Here is an 18,440-nt window from a genome sequence, read left to right as displayed (position 1 = left end):
AAGTGATTATTATAAAGAAAAGAATGATGATCGTGAGTTGAAATAAAAGATGATGCTTACCTAGTTGGAACCACAGTCAATGGTTTATGAAAATGTGATTGATATTGAGATATGAAAAATATGTGAATTAAGCTAGGTACCATGGCGCGTAGGGTACCGGGGTATTCCGGGGCAGCAGGGAATATCCTGTGCTTGTTAGCTACACACTGGGGTGGTGTGGGGGTACCATGTTTGTTGTGATGTCCTGTGCTATATTGCTACACAGCTGAAGTAAAAGAGTGTGGGGATATCACACAACGGGTATCCTGTGCTGTATATGATATGATGATGGCCGGCGAAACCATTGACTGATGTATACCAATTAGAGTAAGTGGGGCCCTTAGCTAATAAACGATAATGTTGAATATTGTGTCATAGATTGATTTATAATTGTGAATAGGTATTACTGCTTATATTTGTTGTTGCTATTGACAATGACTGTTAGTCGATGTGACTGCATGTACGTGAAATTGTTGCCTGTATGTATATATAAACTGATCAGCTATACTTATTGAGTAGACAGCTCATTCCTTGCCACGTACTTTTCAGGAGATAGGTCACACTGACTAGCCACATTGACTTTGAGCGTTGCCGTCGTCTTTATTAGGTGGGTCAGCCGTGACTTCTGAAGCCAGAGTTTTTGATTGTTGGGTTGTTAAATATTCTGGTCTTTTATCGGGATTTGTGTTTAAAGTTGTGGTATGATTTCCTTGAGGTTATGTACACGAGAACATGTAGTGAGGGTAAATGTTACTTTTGGTGATATCTAATACCTTTTGTGATATATATATTGCTGATAAATTAGAATTTATTTTACTGATTGAAATAGAATTACTTATAGAATGAATGTTGATTAAAGAAAGGATGAAATAGAAATGATTAGATGTAGCGAGTAGGGGGTGCTACAACACATGCTTCTTTTCCTGTAATATTTACAAATTTCGACAACTGAAGGATCGACATCACAAAAAATTAAAAAATTACAGGATCTATTTGCTACCTTAAAAAAATAAATGATTAAAACGCCAAAATACAAATGATACAGGAAAAAAAATTGCATTTAAGCTGCCTTGCTCTAGTGATAAATGCGACGGCAATTGCTTAAGATACAACGACTTTACAATTTCAAAGTAGCAGCACTACAAACTTTAAAAACAACAAACCAGAAAATAATTGATACTATACTTACAAAAGGTTTTTACTACTTAAGAATGTTATTGAATGATTTTATGAAAATAAAATGAATAGTGGAGTCTATTTATAGAAGTTGGAAATTTGTTATTGAATCAACAAGTCCAATTAAGAAAGATGCTTGCAAAAAGTTATGACTTTTTATCCAAATTGATGCATCATTTCATCCAAAAAACATACTATCTCACTGACAAATATTTAATTGATTAATTAAACATAGTTGGACGATAATTGAACGCCATCAACCACTATGTACGTATCATGAATTTTTTTGTATGTATCGCATGTCATAATCAATTAATTATTATGATTTAAGTTGACGAAAATAAATTTATTCACTAACTTCATTATTAAATTAATCATCCCCATTTTTCAAGAAAGAAAATTTTGAAAACGTGCGGGTCAATTTATTTTGAAGATTTGAAGGTAAACCAAGAAACGTATGGTGCCACGTCTAATTTACAAGAAGTCATAGTAGTTAGTGTAACGCGGTATATGTCATGGATAGAACTTTTTAGTATTATCTTTGAATGAATTCATGACGTTTTATTTGAGTGCGAAATGAGGGATTTGATGTCTCAATTTCCAAAGATGAGGTGCAGAGTACTTAACGCCCACTGCTGCAATTTTAAATTACATTTCAATTATTTTGTTGAAATTCTAATCATAATTCAACTAAAAATACCATAAACAAAATTATATTTATTAGGTGATCGATCGATTTTCACTAAACTACGTCTTAATCAAAGTTTTCGTATGATTTTTATCCAATTTGGTGGAAATAAAGTGCACTTTATTATATATATATATATATATATATATATTTGGTAGAGTAAATAGGAAACGAGGATGGGGTGCATATGTTTGTGTGTCCATTAAGATTTTTATAGTTGAATTATTATCATTAAAACTTAATTATGTTAGAATTAAAATTCAAATTAATATCATGAATATAATTAATTAATCATGTGGAAATTTAAAGTTCGAACCAATGTTGTGAATATAATTTTAATTAATTAATTTAATTTTATGTATAATATGGGATACACGTTAATGTTATAAATACAATTATATTCGATTTTAACGATGAGACCATAGCAATGAGCATTGAGGTAACCATATCCAATACAAATAGGACCGCATTTCGAAGTTAGAGTGAAAAATATGGGACTCAATCGTTTGTCCCTGTCTTGGCTCAATCAAATATATCAAGTATACTAATTTCCTTTTTCCTTTTGCTTCATACATAATATTTTAATCTAATGAAACCAATTCTCACTACCTCAACTAAAACAATAATAATCATACAATATTTATTATGTCAAATTTAAGTAAGATATTATCCAATATTATTACAACAATCACATCTTAAGGTAGGTAAGATAGTGATTGATTTCTATCTTTTCAAAAGTGCTCAACTCCATTATACATTCCATTAAAAAATAAAGTAGTTTGGTGGTTCCATTAAATGATGCTCATAAAAATATGTTAATTTAAAAAGGTTTAAGTGGTTCAAAAATATATATAAAAAAAAATATTAAATTCGTAATAGTTCAAACTTCAAAAGAATGCAAGGTCCGATTTGCTCTCAAAGAGCTTCTGGGAAATCAAATAGAAGCACTGTCAACAAATAAATTGACCAAAGAAATTTAATTGGCCCAAATTCGAAGAGGCCCAAATCCAAAAGGGCTTCATAGGCCCTCAAAAAATTTTTGGGATTTGGAATTCACATATTAAAGTCAAAACTCATATCACATATCATCCACTAGTAATGTAGGCCACATCCATATAGAATTTCTTACGACACATCCCACAACATCATATAAGAATCAATTGCCTCCATAGGGACACGTGCCTCCCCTCCAAAGGGAATAAAGCTTATAGCCCGATTGGGAGAAAGTGTCTCCTGAACCAACTAGTCAAAAATTTCAAAAGGTATTCTTATATTTGAAAATACCTTTATTCACAGTAAGCTCCAACCACCCTCAAGGATCCTGGATCCCCCAATCACTGGAAGATGACCTTCCATCAAATTCGTAGGGGATTCAACCTTATGTAACTACTTTAAGATAATGTCTCATCAATTCTACGGGGAATTCAATTTTTTCCTTTCGACTTATGGTTATCTATAAAATTTGAGCTCTGCCTACAGGAGAAGGCAACTTAAGCTTGATACTACAAGTTTCATCTTCATGCTACAAATTTAGCTGAAAGAACAATTTTATTTTTCTATTTAGAATTTTAGTTCAATATTAATATCTGATTTGTACACAATAAAAATGAGGAATAAAACTCCCTTCATGTCTAGCATTCCTTTTCACTACTTTCTAGTCCAAATGGATTAAAGCACCATTTCTTCCTGGCATCACATGCCAATTAAAAGAGAGTTTCTTTCTATCTGTATGCAATTAATGTAAATTATAGTATCACCGAGATATAGATTAATTATACTAATATAACATAGCTGATATCATTCTCTTTTTTTATTGTACATATGATTCTTGAAATTTAAAGGGCGTTCAACCACACATTTTACCAATATATATGATTCTTGAAATTTAAAGGGCGTTCAACCACTAATTTTACCAATATATATATATATATATGTATTATATATTTGTTAAAAAGAAAGATAAATTATAGCTACCTTTTTTGAAAATTTTCATAATTATAAATACATTTTTGTTGTTTGAAAAATTATAAATATTTTTCTGATTTTAACGTCCATGTAATAACGAGCTAATTCTATTGGGTTTTCATCTAATTTATGACCATTTTACATTTTTGTATTTAAAATCAAATGTGATATTTATTTATTTATTTTTAATAACCCACGCACGTACACACCCACACACGCTATCAATGAATTTTGAATCTAGCATCTCCACAATGAAATGTTGAGCCCCAAACCATTGGAGTGTCTTATAAGGGACACATGTAATATTTAAGGGTTATATGATGTGATATTTTTTTACATATGTACAGCATATGATTTTTTTCCGACATAAAAATTAATAGAAAGACGGTCATATACGGCAATGTGCAAATTTTGAAAAGTAAAATGGTAAGTTGACATGAAAAAAATCGAATAGCAAAATGTAAAAATTGGTACAATTCAAATCACAAAGTGTAATTTAGCCAAAAATATAAAATAAAAAATAACACCTTAAACTTCACCAGTTCTGGATCTCGGGCCCAAGAACTGCTCAAAGCACCCGAACAAAATCCACAGCCCAATCAGTAAAAGCCCGTTTCGGCATTCAGCCCTCACAGGCAGACAGAGAATTAGAGATGATACCCGTACCTGCGGGCGAAGAGGTTGCTCCCAAGCTCGTTCGACTTCTGTACTTCGTCGGCGCCGGAGGTACCGATACAATGTTTACATATCTCTTGAATTTTTTATGCCTTTTGCGGGCGTCTAACAGTACGGGTTTTGTGTGTAGTTCTGTGCACTGCCGGGATTAACAAGTGGAAGGATTTAGAAAGAAAGGCAATGATTCAGAAGCAGCAACAGCTAAATGGGCCTTCTGTGGAGAACCCGTCAGATGTGGTACAAAGGGCTGTTGAATAGACTCAATCTTCTCTTCCGGTGGGGAGGGGGTGGGAGTTTTTTCTTACCAAGCACTTATGTCGGATAATCAAGGTCTTGTATTTAATTTGTTTTGTGCTTTACATAATCGGGATCACGGATGTTTAAATAGTGAGTTGATTAATGCTTTAGTATTTGTTTTTATGAACTGTTTGTTATGCTTTTGTTATTGTTATTTTTTTGGCTTGTGTAAGGATACTAAGTCTAATGTTTCTGACTATATGAATATATGATGATTGTTGTTATGAATTTTGGATATTGTTAAAGCTTCTTGGTTACAGCTGGTTTTAAGCTTTTTGTGTGCATTAGTTTGATTGATTCGATACTGGTTCTTCTTATGGTGATACAGTCTCAATATCAACAATTAGGCTTCTTGTAATCTTTTCTTTAAGCCATCACAATGTGATACCTTTTCCCTTCACTCTGTTTTTTGGTGTGAGAATTGTTAGTCATGACTCTTATCCTTTAATTAATTAGACAGAAAGAAGAGTTAGGAGGACGATATAAAGCCTAAACTCCAGTACAGGAAAACTGGGAAAACCTTAATCCAGAACTTCCAGAAATTAATCACTCAATGCTTCAACTGTACATTATGACCTTGATTCTATAGGAAGTTCAAATTCAGTACCCCTCGCCTACCATGAGGAGTATATTGATCATCAGAACCGCCATATCTATATCAGTATGCTTGTTATGTAGGTCCATATCTGCATCAAAGTCATGAGGATTAACACAGAAATTCAATCTTTATTATAAATGAATTCCATCTTATCCAAATAGCAATTCACTTCCTTATTTAGATTAGGCATTCTTAAAGGTCCCTTATTAGATTTTGTATTTGTGGAAACTTGCTTCTGGTTTAATATAACAGTGAAATCTGATGCTAGCTACAGATTAAACATCCAACCGGGACAAATGTTATGAACATATTTAGCAGCTATGATGCCAGCATCTGGATTTCACTTGGGAAGCATCATTGATTTCTTTCCTTGGGGGACCTAGTCCATCTACAGTATCAGACTATTCTGTCCTTCCGCAAGGAGTTGAGTCTTAAAAATGTGCAATTATTGATTTTGTGCAATGGGCCCAGTTCTTTGTTGTTATCCTATTATTTACCACAATTTGGTTATGTTTTAGCTTTTTTGTGCTGCATCCAAGTTATCTATTCTCTGTAACTCACATTTACTCATACCTCTGTAGCATCTAACTGTAGGAGAGCTTTAGTGATACTTGAGTGTTTAGTACTTCTAAGCCACAACAGTAACTAGGAGAGTTTGAGGTGTTTTTACTGAACATAATTTAATCAAGACAAAAAAAGCATATCATGTAATACAACTTTCATGCTGATTTCCGAAGAAGGAATGCAAAATGAACAATGGGGTTTCTGGTTGTTCTTTACACAGATGATATCCCCCACCCCCCAATTTTACTTCTTCTCAGATGAGTGATGAATATTCATTGTGTATATGTCGTGGTCGAGCTTTTAGGAGAGTGGATTATCTCTTTCACACTCACCAAATGCCTAGTTACATACACTCCATGTTCTGAAATGCACCCCTTGATATGGCAATGAGGTGTGAAGTAGGCTCTGACAACTAAATGCAATGAATTCAAGTAAATTTTGTATCTTTACCTTTCAGGGTAGAGAAGGGAAAGCAAATACCCAGTGCAGCTGTAAGGGCAGTGGTCAGCAATGACATAAACCTCTATCTAATGCCAAGAAAACAATTTCTTTTACTGAATTCTCATCCCAGCTAAGTATATGTCATTGACATAAGCTACTTCTGACTAGTGCTTAGCTTTGATTCTTCACGACATCTGTGCATATGTAAATGACGGATTATCTGCTTTTGTTAGTTAATTCAGCTAATCTTTGACTATAAACTCATTGTTGTCGATTGCTGTGGGTAAATAGATGAATGAGTGATTATATATGTGCAGTTTCATCTCTGGATTTACGTCAACCCTTGGTTAAACTCGAACTTTTGGTTGCTTTCCTCATTTCTATTATCCTCCATGTGACTTCTGCGAGACATGGGCTTGAAACTAGTGCTTGGCTCCGTCCTGCACATTTTGAGGATCATCCATTTCACAAAGTAGAAACTGCACTTGGTTAATTTTTTATTTAACTGCTGAGATATTATACACTTTAACCATGATTGGCTGCTTTCATTTCCTTTAACAGCGTGGGTTTGGAGCCTTCCGCTTGTTTTCAGTATTTTCCCCATGTAGAAGACAAAGACCTTCCCCTTTTCACAAGATTCCAGCTCCTGTACATGATTCTTCACCCATTTCATTCCGGGACAAAATTCTTGTTTGGCTGCTTTGGATGACTCAGACTCTCAACACATCAACTCCACTGCTCGCCTTGAAGCTAATGGTAAATCAACAAACAAGAGCTGCACACCGCTTTTAGTTCCACCACACCATGCTATTAAATCAACAAATAGTATGCAAGTTTGACGTAGATGCTGAATATCTCTCTTTCTTTCACAAGGACAAAAGTTGCACTTTTTAAGTTTTTGCTATTAAAATGCGCTGCATTGCCTGAAGTTTGGTGTAATTGTACGTAAATTTATGTGGTTTAGAAATTACATCTCTACTACTCTGACATTTGTATTTGTCTAACAAACAAAAACAAATTGAACCCTCAACCAGTTAAAATTCATCATTTTCTAATATTAATAAAAAAAAATTGAATGTAAATCTATATTTACCTTGATTTACTTATTATTGACCTATTACATGTCAAATAATTTTTTTATGACCGAATTATCTTTATAAATCTTTACTCGGTAATGCATGTGAGTAGGTATATCTTCATTTTTATTATTTTGATTAGAAAATACTTATTTAACTTGCAATAAGTGAAAAGCAGGTTAGTCAGGGGTAAATATATATTTTCATTCAATTTTTTGTTAATCAACAAATTCGGTGAATTTTGACTAACGTGGATCTATTTAGTACACAAAACAAACATGAAGGATCATAGGAGTTCTATGTGTAATTACACCAAATATCAGGGTGAGCAATATAATTATTCTAAAATAATATAATTAAACTTTTTTTTCCTTAGAATTGATTATATTTCTTATCTATATATCTATACCATCTATCTATACTTATATACATATATATATATATAAAAGAAAGATCTTTTTACTCACAAACAACTGTTTGTAATATCGTGATACAAATTTTGTGTCAATTACAGAAACACCATGAGGATAATTTTGTTATTGAAAAAGTAAATTAAAATTTAATTGGTCAATAGGGATATTCTTTTTATTTTAAAACCTATCAGGGATGATTTATGTAATTTTTGAAAAAATAGAAATGATTTGTATAAAAAGATAATAAATAAAAAAATATAAGTATAATATCCCTAATATACATTCACGTCGCATGACATAGATTTGAACGGTGTAGTAAATAATTACAGTTACTGTAATCAACCTGTTATTATAAATCCATACTCAAGACTCATCACAAACCTCATATCCCAACCCAGAGAACACACAGATTTTCCACATAAAATCCCCGCCAGCCGCCTGATGGCTGACTTAAATCACGACCATTTCCAGTGCTGTTTCCAGAACTGGATCCTCCAGCAGCACCAGGACCTGGGGGAGCTCGTCAATGCACTCTCCCTGAACTGCAAGGTGCCTGACGACGAGCTGAAGCCGCTCGTGGAGAAGAGCATCAAACACTTTGAAGAGTACCACGGAAGGCGAGCTCTGATGGCACAGCACTACGCCCCGTCGTTCTTTTACCCAACCTGGTGCACCTCCTTTGAGACTGCCTTCTTTTGGATCGGTGGCTGCAGGCCATCGCTCGCCTTCAGGCTCGTGTACTCCGTTTGTGGCACGGAGCTGAGTGGCCAGCTGAGTGAGATCCTCCGGGGCGAAAGAAAGGGCAACTTGGCTGATATTTCTGCCCACCAGATGGAGATGATCAACACTTTGCATTGCAAGACTGTGAGAGAGGAAGATATGATGAGCACCAGGATGGCAAGTTTACAGGCATAATGGTTTTCTCTGCTGCGTTTCCCTTATAAGTTTTCTGTCAAAAAAAGAACTCATCACTAAGATTGCTGAGGCTACTATGATCAAACTTGATTATCGGGTTTAACTCATCATAACAACATAAATTTGGTCATATTGACGATCAATAATATAAGGTTCTTTGAATGCGAAAATTGAGCATAATCTTTGTTTACTACTACAAAACACAAAGATTGATGTCCATAAGAAATTAATTAGCCATAGAAATGTTTCTCCGTTTGCAGTACTAACTAATCCCATGATAGTAGTATGTAGGTATATTGCTGAAAAAGGATGAATAAACCCAGATTATATATCAAAAGCTGATGTTATATATGGATGTGAAATCTATATATGCAGGAGGAAATAGCAGATGAACCTCTGGCAATGTTAGCGACGAGCGCAGGGCGGGTGGGGGAGTGGAGTAAGGAGCTAGTCCGGGCCATGGATGCGCATTCTCTGTCGCTGGCAAGCATTCTGGCAGACGCTGATAAGCTCAGGATCAGCACGTTGAAGGAGTTGATGGCCATTCTCACCCCATTCCAGGGCGTAGATCTTCTAATCTCCATCAAGAAACTTCACCTCTCCATGCATGAGTGGGGCAAGACAAAGGAGCTCCAGTTGAGAAAACCTGCAGCTCCATGATCAAATATATATATATATATATATATGTGTGTGTGTGTGTGTACGTCTGTGTGTGAGTGTGTGAAGTAGCTGTTTGAGTGGAACAAAATAATAACTTGGCCATGGGAGTGTGTGAGTTCGCCATTAATAAAGTAGCCCGGATGTGTTTATTGTAATTAAGGGCCTTTGTCTTTTATTCCGTGGCGGGTGTGGTTTTCTCCAAGCTTGGCGTGTTAGGGTGGTGCATCGTTGTGGCGGCGGAGGGTAGAATTGTTGATGGATGAAAATCAAGAGTGCAGCCGCCGCCGTCCCTCGAACAAGAGAGCCTGGAGATGTACGACTCTTTCTTTAATGAAATGCTTGTTTCACCTTAATTATTTGTTTGTTGGGGTCGGTTGATAAACTTGTTTGCATTTCAGGATTTCCATCACTTGGATTATTCTGTCTTGTAAGATAAATTTCAAGTGAATCTCGTTGGTACTCTACATGCGTGGTTCCCTTTTGCGGTCCAGAATTCAGTGAATCCAATTAGCCCTATATTATGTACCAATTGTGTCTTTTATTTCAAATCATATTATATTTTTTTTATTTTACTTAATATATATAACTATGTGGATCAAAATAATATATTATATTTTTTTAAAAAAAATTATATACATAACGTATAGAGTAAAAGATAAATATTATTAAAATATACAATAAAGAGTCCAAAAAATAATCATTCCGCGCTTAAATCGGGCCGAATACAATAGACATGGTCCAAAATATGAAAAATGAGTCGAATTATTTAAATTAATGATAAGTATAATATATTTATCATATAATTAGTTATTATTTTTTTAATTATAGGTCAATTACATTTAAATATATTGCATTAATTAGATAATTAGTTTAGATTATCAATTTTTCAAATGAGTTTTAATAATTTGGGATAATTATACTCCGCTCCTCAAAGGTTTGGTGTAATTATACGTAGATTTAATATAATTTAAAAAATTATATCTAACACATTTGAAGTTTGTTTTTATTTAATAAATAAATCTCTTCATTAATTAATTTCTTTATCGAATTGAAGAAAAAATTGAACAAAAATCAGTATTTACCCCAATCTAAAATCTGTTTTTTAATTATTTAATATTTTTTTGGAACATGATGAGGTAACAGCAACAATAACATATAATGATATTTACTTTCATAGAAGTAATAAAATTTAATTGAAAACAAGAATATTCTACTGATGAGTTGCCAAGAGTCATAGGAACAACGAATAGTCTGCTTCCAACTGTGTGGCACGCGCCGCTAAAAGAGCCACCCTTTTCACTAACGTGCCTCTCTATAAACCCTCATTCCACCCAAACCCCCCACAGCCCCGCGCCACCACCCGCTCTCTCTCTCTCTCTCTCTCGCTCTCTCTCCCCTTTTCTCTCACCCACCCACCCACCCACAAGATAATGCTTTTCCAGCGCTTTTACGACACCTGGTTTGAGCAGCTCAGGCAGCTGGTGCAGCAGCTCAGTGAAGCCCCCATCCCACCCACCACCGAGGAACACCACCTCCAGCTCCGCCAGCTCGTCCATAAGGCCATGTCCCACTACGCGGAGTACTACAGAGCCAAGTCCGCCGCCGCCAAGCACGATGTGCTAGCTTTCTTCTCCGCCCCATGGACCACCTCACTGGAGAGGTCGCTCCATTGGATCGGCGGGTGGCGGCCCACCACCGCCTTCCACCTCGTCTACACGGAGTCCAGCATCCTGTTTGAGTCCCACGTGGTGGACATCCTCCGTGGCTTCCACACCGGCGACCTCGGCGACCTCTCCCCGGGGCAGTTCCGCCGTGTTAGCGAGCTTCAAATTGAGACCGTACAACAAGAGAATGATATCACCGATGAGCTCTCCGACTGGCAGGCATGCATGCTTCCAACATAATTAACTACCACATTAATAATAATAAGTAGGAGTTCAATTGATTAGTTAATTACCATTACATTTAATGTTGATCTGCAGCATTTTGCATAAATCTGACAGGCGGATTTATTATATTAATTTATCGTGTATCCAATTAAAAAAGAAAATCATTTAAATAGAAGATTCTACGCGAAGTTCTTGGATTGCTAAAACTTTTATTAATTATTATCAATTAATACACACATACTTCTACTAAATTGTTGAACTTTTACTATTATTAGTGTGTGTGTGTGTGTGTGACTCGAACATTAGATAAATTTTGAGGGGTCAAGAACCAAGAAAGTCTAAACAAACGACTCGTTTTGATTTTTTTTTAAATTTTTTTCTTAATTTCTCCTTAATTAGTAATAAATTCGATAATCTTAACGTAAATTACGAGAACTAATCGCATACGGTATTGGAATTCCGTGTGGTTTGATCATACATATATGTATAGGACGATACGACTGATATTCTGGGGACGAAGTACGGAGACGGCGACCGGAAAATGGAAAAACTGGCGAAGATTCTCGAGAGGGCGGACCAGCTGCGGCTGAAGACGATAGAAACCCTGGTGGAGCTGCTGACGCCGCAGCAGGCGGCGGAGTTCTTGGTAGCGGCGGCGGAGCTGCACTTCGGGGTTCGTGGATGGGGCATTCGGGTAGACCGTGAACGAGGAAGCAGTTGATCGATGACTCATGTGCATGTGATCATGTACATTTGGTAATTGTAAGAAGCTTATAACTAGACAGCAATTAATTACATCAATTTCGGGTGAATTTGAAGTTTGTTTCCTGTCCTGTGGGATTTTTAATTGTTTTATTTTTGGGGCAAGTGATGGAGTTTTCTGGTAATGATGCAACGGTCAGCGCTCTTTCGGACAGTTTTCCAGGCGGAGGATTATGCGTCGGTGCATGGCCGACGGGTGTCACTCCCTGCCTGGGGACGTGTCCTGGGAACATTTGGCTTGGCTTCACTCGTTAATTTTCATGCATCCAGGAAAATTTTAATTTAAATCAGATTTTTTGGAAATTTGGTTGAAATTACATTAATTATATAAAAATATAAATATTTTATCGCGTGTATATTTATAAAAAAAATGATAATTATATAACAAATAATTTATTTTGATTAAACCTAGTTTGAGAGTGCAAATTAAAATTATGGATTCGAGTCTTGTGGATTTTGTTTTACTTTAATAACATGTTATATATGTGGATTTTCTGATAAACTAATTTATTTCAAACTAATGAAACCATGACCAATTACTAACTAATCCAGACATGTCTCGCGACTAAGCAGATTACATCATATATTATTGCTTAGCTTCTATGCAATATTTTGAGCATTATTTTTCTTGATTTTACAACATTTTTTCTATCACGCTGCTGACTTAAGTATTAACAAGGGAAAATAAATATTCTTTTTATTGTTTTAAAAAGTTATAAGCATCTTCTTGATTTTAATATAATAATCAGTTTATTAGTCTTTTGAATTATAAATTATTATTTTATATATTTTTTTAAGATATTCTTATGGACTAATTTGTTCATATAGATTGTTTATTTAATCATCCTCACATTATATTTTAGATGTTTTTTTTTAAATGGGGAAGGATAAGATAATAATTTTTAAGTCAGTGTTCAGGGATTAGAAAATTATTTTTCATTTAAAAAAATATTTTAAATAATGAGAATAATATGATTATAACAAGTATTTTGAGAGATAGTTATAACTCTAACAAAGGGGAGCTTTAGAGCAAAATTGAAGATTCTGTATCCTAGTTTTTGAAGGGGACAAAATTCAAAACAAATGGGGGTTGGAAATGCAATTTTTAACCCCTACTCTTCCCTCCAGATTTTTAAAATAATAGTGACTGCGCAGAGGGATGGGTTGGGCTAATTCGGCCCAGTCTCCTACTGACTCAATTAAGAAAGAAGATTTGGTCCGGCCCCAATCTGCTTTATCCTCGTGTCTGTTTTGGGTTCCACACGTGTGTGTAAATGTGTGTTTGTAATTGTGGAAATTAACTATTGTTATGTGTCATCCTTACATAGGGGCCATGCTAATTTTCTCTGTATCATTTCAATTTTATCGGGACCATGCTAATTTTCTCTGTATCATTCCAATTTTATCGGGGCCATGCTAATTTTCTCTGTATCGTTCCAAATTTATCGGATGTCTCTGAAGGAACAACTATTGTTATGTGTATTAAGGGGTGGGGGTGGGGCAGTTTTAAAAAGTTTTACTCGAAATTCATCCATACTTTCTTGTCTTCAATTCAACCATTCATCTTATCTTATTTTTCCAATATCAACTTCTCTAATACAAAGTTGGAAGTCGTTGATATTAAAATTAAAGACACGAATACAATAAAAGAAAATAAGGGGTGCATTCTTTTAATTGTAAAAAAATTAAAAGGATGTAAGTGCAAATAACCCTATTTATAATCGTGTACATTTGTCATCATTGTTTAATACTAAATAATTGCAGTACTTGTGACATAAGCATCACCAAATTCAACACGCTTATTGTTGAACCCTTTCAGTCATATATGTTGGCCGCTTCAAACCAGTCGGGACGCCAGCTAATCCAATTTGCAGCGTCACGGAGAAGACGTACTGAATTTTTTATTTTAAATTTTATTATATTTTTTTATTCTAATTAACATATATATATATGTATCGTGTACCCATATTTTATTATTTATTTTTATTTTTTAAAAAATTAATCTTTAATATAATATAATTTGGAGGTAATCTCACGAGACCATATACTAAATATAATAAAGTTTGTGATATAAAATTTCATTTTTTTCACGAGACCAATTAGATATGCTTGATTCAAATTTGGTTTAGTTAACTAGGATGGGGCCGATGACATGACACCAACCTCGTAAGCTTTTGGCTGCCATCATCAAATTAGAAAAGGTTGGTAAAGTGTCTAATTTAAAACAGATTACAAAAATTACTTTTAACCTGTATTTTTTTTATTTCATTTGATTTATACACTATAATATCATGAAATTCAGCCTAACATATTAATTATCAATACTTAATAATTGATTATTAAAATAGACAATTAACTGTTATTGATTTATTTTATGATTACTATTATAAATTATAATCACATAAATTAACGTCGTTTGAACTTAAAATAACCTAATTATATGATAATTTTAGGATCCGAAAGGCTTTTGACATTACACAATCGAAAAATGTTCAAGCCGTCAGCCCTACCCACTGAAACGACGTCGTGGGCCAGTCAATTTGGTCGTAGGAGGTAATAGATTCAACTGCTAACCAAATCTCACACTGTTTCAGGATTGGAAATCTAAAAGGTATTTACACACGTGTCTCTTCGCTAAGATTCAGGGAACAGGTCTAACTTCTATTCGTCTGTGGTTAATGTTTAGCTGACAGGTCTGTCAATTTATCTCATGCCGCGTCCATGAATTTCTCTCGTGTTTCCTAAACTATGATGTTCTCTCTCTCTCTCCCCTCTCTCTTTTTGTAGGTTCCCCTCATTCCTCTCTCTCTCTCACCGCTCTCTCTCTCTCTCTCTCTGGAAACGAGATGTCGTTGAGGCGATCATTTCTGTCGCGGAGAATCGTTCATCGTTCTTTCGGACTTTCCAAATCTTGCAAAGAATCTGAAGAATCCTGGAATATCCCCTCCGTCTGCAATACTAGTTGTGATGGTAATAATCTCGGCGGAGAGGAAAAAAAGGAAGAAAATTATGATGATGGTGGAAGCCGGCAGCGGCAGCAGCAGGAGCAGCCGTGGGATGGCGTTTTATCTTTTGACTCGGGCCTCGTTGAGTCGGGTTCTTGGGCCGACATGCTGCCGGAGCTGCTGGGGGAAATAATACAGCGGGTGGAAGCCAGCGAGGACAAATGGCCGCAGCGTCAAAACGTCGTCGCCTGCGCGTGCGTCTGCAAGCGGTGGAGGGAGGCTACCAAAGAGGCTGTGGAGAAGGCTTCTAGCCATCAGCCCGGCAAAATCACGTTTCCTCCTTCCCTCAAAAAGGTCCCATTTTAATATATATTTTTTAATTGCTTGCAGGGATTATGAATTTTGGTGAGATTTTTGAATTTCTTTTGATGGGTCAAGAACATGAACATCCTGTAGATTGTTTGGTTGATTAATTGCATTTTGGGGCTCCGAATTGCTAACAATTCGGGTTGTAATTGCAATGGTGATGTCAATGATTAGGTTCCGGTTTCAAGTCTTGAATGCATATTATGAAACAAAATGACCTCTTTATCATTCTCTTACCTGAAGTTTTTGTAGTTTATTTTTGTTTGCTTGGACATTCTTGTACATTTGAAATCTTCATTAGAATGCTAGAAAGAACTAAAAATCTCAGTTTTAGTTGACAGAAGTCATGAGTGAGATTTCAACAGGTTGCATGGTTTGATTTTGTGTTGTAGGATAAAATTTGGACATTTTTTGATGCGTAAAATAATGGTTTCTTGCGCAAAATGTCCATCATTAACAACTGGAAAGTGCATTGATACGAGTTTCTGCATTAGTGAATCAGGATCGATTGTTTCTCTGCTTGATTTTCTCTATGTTATCTTCTCAGCTTGTTTTGATGTGTTGAGAATGCATATTTTGGTTGTGACTGTTCAAATATGTCATGATTACAATTATAAGTATATAACCTACTTGTTGAACTGAAAAATCCTAAATATTGTAAATTTATATATACTGCAGCCGGGGCCACGGGACTCTCCACTTCAATGTCTTATAACACGCGACAAGAAGAATGCAACATTTTACCTGTATCTTGCTCTCTCGCCATGTATGAAGACTTTCTTTTTCTGAATTGAAAGATTCATAATCACTGACCAAGAGTTTGTTGCTTCACTGCATAATTGTTTACTTTCCTGTGTGTAGGTGCTTCAGTTTTGAGTAAATATTCTATGCGTAACCTTTAAATTTACAGAGGATGAGAGAAATTTTTCTGCTGCTAATTTTAATAGTGTTTTTCTGAATTGATCTCGATACTTAATCCAGCAAGGAAATCATCTCAACAGATTTCAACACAACTTCATGTATTTGATTTTATTTAGAACTCGTTTATGAGCATCCCTTAATATTCATCTATAAATGCTTTGGAGATTGCATTCTATAGAGAAGCTTGAGGCTATATAATGGTAGTTTCTTCGCCATTGTTTCTGTGGCGAGGGACTTTCAAAATGATTAGTTTTACGTTATAAAGCTACTTGATTCGATGATTATTAACTATATTGATTGGATCTATTTGGGCAGCAAAACATTCAACTTTTGAGTGAATTTTTTATAAGATAATAGAACTAAATTGGATGTTTCTGAATGTAGAAACCCTAGAACAATCTCACACCTTCCAAACATTAGAGAATCACTTTGCTATGAAAATGTTAATTTAGGCATGCTTTTATATGGGTCTTCAGATTGCTGTTTTCCAGCCTTAACAATTAATTATCTAGACAGATATTGTTCCGATGTTTTAGAACATTTACAGCAAGAATCATTACGCTGTAAATGAACTTAGTCTTTTGTGATATTAGAGTGCAAAGGATAAGCTAAATATATCTATCATCATGTTTCTCATTTGACTTGAGTGATTCTTGACACATCCCCCAAAGTTTGTGCCTCGTTATTGTTATGGATTTCCTCATGTTTGTACCTCTATGAGCTGATATTTAAATGGGTTTCTGTTACAGCATTCATGGACAAAGGAAAGTTTCTCCTAGCAGCACGAAGATATAGAACTGGTGCCCACACCGAATACATTATATCACTAGATAGTGATGATCTATCCCAAGGAAGTAAAGCCTATGTTGGAAAATTAAGGTAAGGATTTCTATCTGCCAAATCTTGGCAAGCCTATGATGCCCCGTGTTAGATCCCGGTTTTTCTTGGTATTATAGAAGTTTTGCTAGATTTAATTGTATAGTGAGTCAGTAAGAATCTAAAGTTTCGTTGCAACCGGGAATGCTGGTTTACCTTGATTAACATAAAGATGGTACTATGAGTTCTGATTTGTATTTGTTTGTTGGTCTGTTTCTTTATTTTTATATTTTTTTGTAAGAAACTTGGTTTACCATTTAACTGTAACTCTCGCTTGTTTGCTTCTTGTATAGTCCTTGGAAACCCTTAATATAGAAAGGGACAAAATCTACTAGAATCAGCAAATTGCAGCTTTTTACACACTTCAATTAGAAATTGTCTTTAAGAGAAGTAACTTCAACTTATTGGGCTATTTAAACACGACTTGACCACAAAACAAGATGGGAAAATTTTCATTGGAGGTTTCACTTTTGCTAATTCAGTTGCGGCGAAAAGCTTCATCTTTCAATCAGGCAGGCTTAATATCTGTGATATGAGATTAACTAATACTCGGGAACTACTCTTTTGAGGATGTGATTGGGAAGTTGAGACTGTTCTTGTTGGGATTGTTTTAACCCTTATCTTCTTGGTTAATTTGAGTAACCAAATCCCTCATCTCTACTATGGCAGGTCTGATTTCCTCGGCACTAATTTCACAATCTATGATAGCCAACCACCCTATGATGGAGCAAAGCCATCGAGCAGTAAATCTGGCCGTAGAGTCGCGAGCAAGCAGATAAGCCCCCAAGTCCCATCTGATAACTTTGAAGTTGGGCATGTTTCCTACAAATTTAATCTCTTGAAATCAAGAGGCCCACGGAGGATGATATGCTCAATTTCCTGCCCATCTTCAGAGGAATCCTCAACCGACAGTAATGACGATGACTCTGAAATGAAGAGACCAGATTCCTCTACCCATGGAAACTTGGTCTTGAAAAACAAAGCTCCAAGATGGCACGAACACCTGGAATGCTGGTGCTTGAATTTCCACGGCAGGGTGACTGTCGCCTCGGTCAAGAACTTTCAACTGGTTGCCGCTATGGATCAAAGTAAGCCTGGCGGGAAGGGCGATGAGGAAAGGATGCTCCTCCAGTTTGGAAAGGTAGGAGACGACACTTTCACGATGGACTATAGA

The 18,440-nt window shown here is 35.4% G+C and overlaps 4 protein-coding genes across 5 annotated transcripts in view; all 4 read left to right on the top strand.

Moving 5' to 3' along the window:
- LOC105165451 lies at nucleotides 4,434–5,085 on the top strand. Its single transcript, XM_011084467.2, has 2 exons — nucleotides 4,434–4,594; nucleotides 4,674–5,085. Exons 1-2 carry the CDS (start codon nucleotides 4,522–4,524, stop codon nucleotides 4,799–4,801), a joined length of 201 nt encoding a protein of 66 aa, XP_011082769.1. The 5' UTR covers nucleotides 4,434–4,521; the 3' UTR covers nucleotides 4,802–5,085.
- LOC105165452 (protein DOG1-like 1) lies at nucleotides 4,745–10,030 on the top strand. 2 transcript variants are annotated; one of them, XM_011084469.2, is made up of 5 exons: nucleotides 4,745–4,873; nucleotides 6,761–6,915; nucleotides 7,005–7,199; nucleotides 8,404–8,829; nucleotides 9,223–10,030. In XM_011084469.2, the coding sequence occupies exons 1-5, from the start codon at nucleotides 4,858–4,860 to the stop codon at nucleotides 9,505–9,507; spliced, it is 1,077 nt and encodes a 358-aa protein (XP_011082771.1). In that variant the 5' UTR covers nucleotides 4,745–4,857; the 3' UTR covers nucleotides 9,508–10,030. The 2 variants fall into 2 exon arrangements, with proteins under 2 accessions (XP_011082771.1, XP_011082770.1); XM_011084468.2 differs by having other exon boundaries at nucleotides 8,404–8,841.
- LOC105165450 (protein DOG1-like 4) lies at nucleotides 10,900–12,217 on the top strand. The gene is made up of 2 exons (XM_011084466.2): nucleotides 10,900–11,390; nucleotides 11,887–12,217. Exons 1-2 carry the CDS (start codon nucleotides 10,938–10,940, stop codon nucleotides 12,115–12,117), a joined length of 684 nt encoding a protein of 227 aa, XP_011082768.1. The 5' UTR covers nucleotides 10,900–10,937; the 3' UTR covers nucleotides 12,118–12,217.
- Nucleotides 14,916–18,440, top strand: part of LOC105165449 (tubby-like F-box protein 7) — a gene marked incomplete in the record, with an annotated part of 3,746 nt that continues 221 nt past the window's right edge. The window contains 4 exon segments of the mRNA XM_011084465.2: nucleotides 14,916–15,457; nucleotides 16,148–16,235; nucleotides 17,140–17,269; nucleotides 17,936–18,440. Of these exon segments, the coding sequence (XP_011082767.1) occupies nucleotides 15,005–15,457; nucleotides 16,148–16,235; nucleotides 17,140–17,269; nucleotides 17,936–18,440 (1,176 nt within the window).

This window comes from Sesamum indicum, linkage group LG6, assembly GCF_000512975.1.
Source record: "Sesamum indicum cultivar Zhongzhi No. 13 linkage group LG6, S_indicum_v1.0, whole genome shotgun sequence".
Lineage (NCBI taxonomy): Eukaryota > Viridiplantae > Streptophyta > Magnoliopsida > Lamiales > Pedaliaceae > Sesamum > Sesamum indicum.
This window is presented reverse-complemented; position numbering and strand designations above follow the sequence as displayed.

Excerpts from the sequence above, each read along its gene's own strand:
- LOC105165451 (XM_011084467.2), top strand. The coding sequence starts at position 4,522 with ATGATACCCGTACCTGCGGGCGAAGAGGTTGCTCCCAAGCTCGTTCGA. Across the intron at positions 4,595-4,673 it reads GTACTTCGTCGGCGCCGGAG|TTCTGTGCACTGCCGGGATT; the intron begins GTACCGATACAA and ends TTTTGTGTGTAG.
- LOC105165452 (XM_011084468.2), top strand. Across the intron at positions 6,916-7,004 it reads AGGATCATCCATTTCACAAA|CGTGGGTTTGGAGCCTTCCG; the intron begins GTAGAAACTGCA and ends TTCCTTTAACAG. Across the intron at positions 8,842-9,222 it reads CCAGGATGGCAAGTTTACAG|GAGGAAATAGCAGATGAACC; the intron begins GCATAATGGTTT and ends CTATATATGCAG.
- LOC105165450 (XM_011084466.2), top strand. The coding sequence starts at position 10,938 with ATGCTTTTCCAGCGCTTTTACGACACCTGGTTTGAGCAGCTCAGGCAG. Across the intron at positions 11,391-11,886 it reads ATGAGCTCTCCGACTGGCAG|GACGATACGACTGATATTCT; the intron begins GCATGCATGCTT and ends ATATATGTATAG.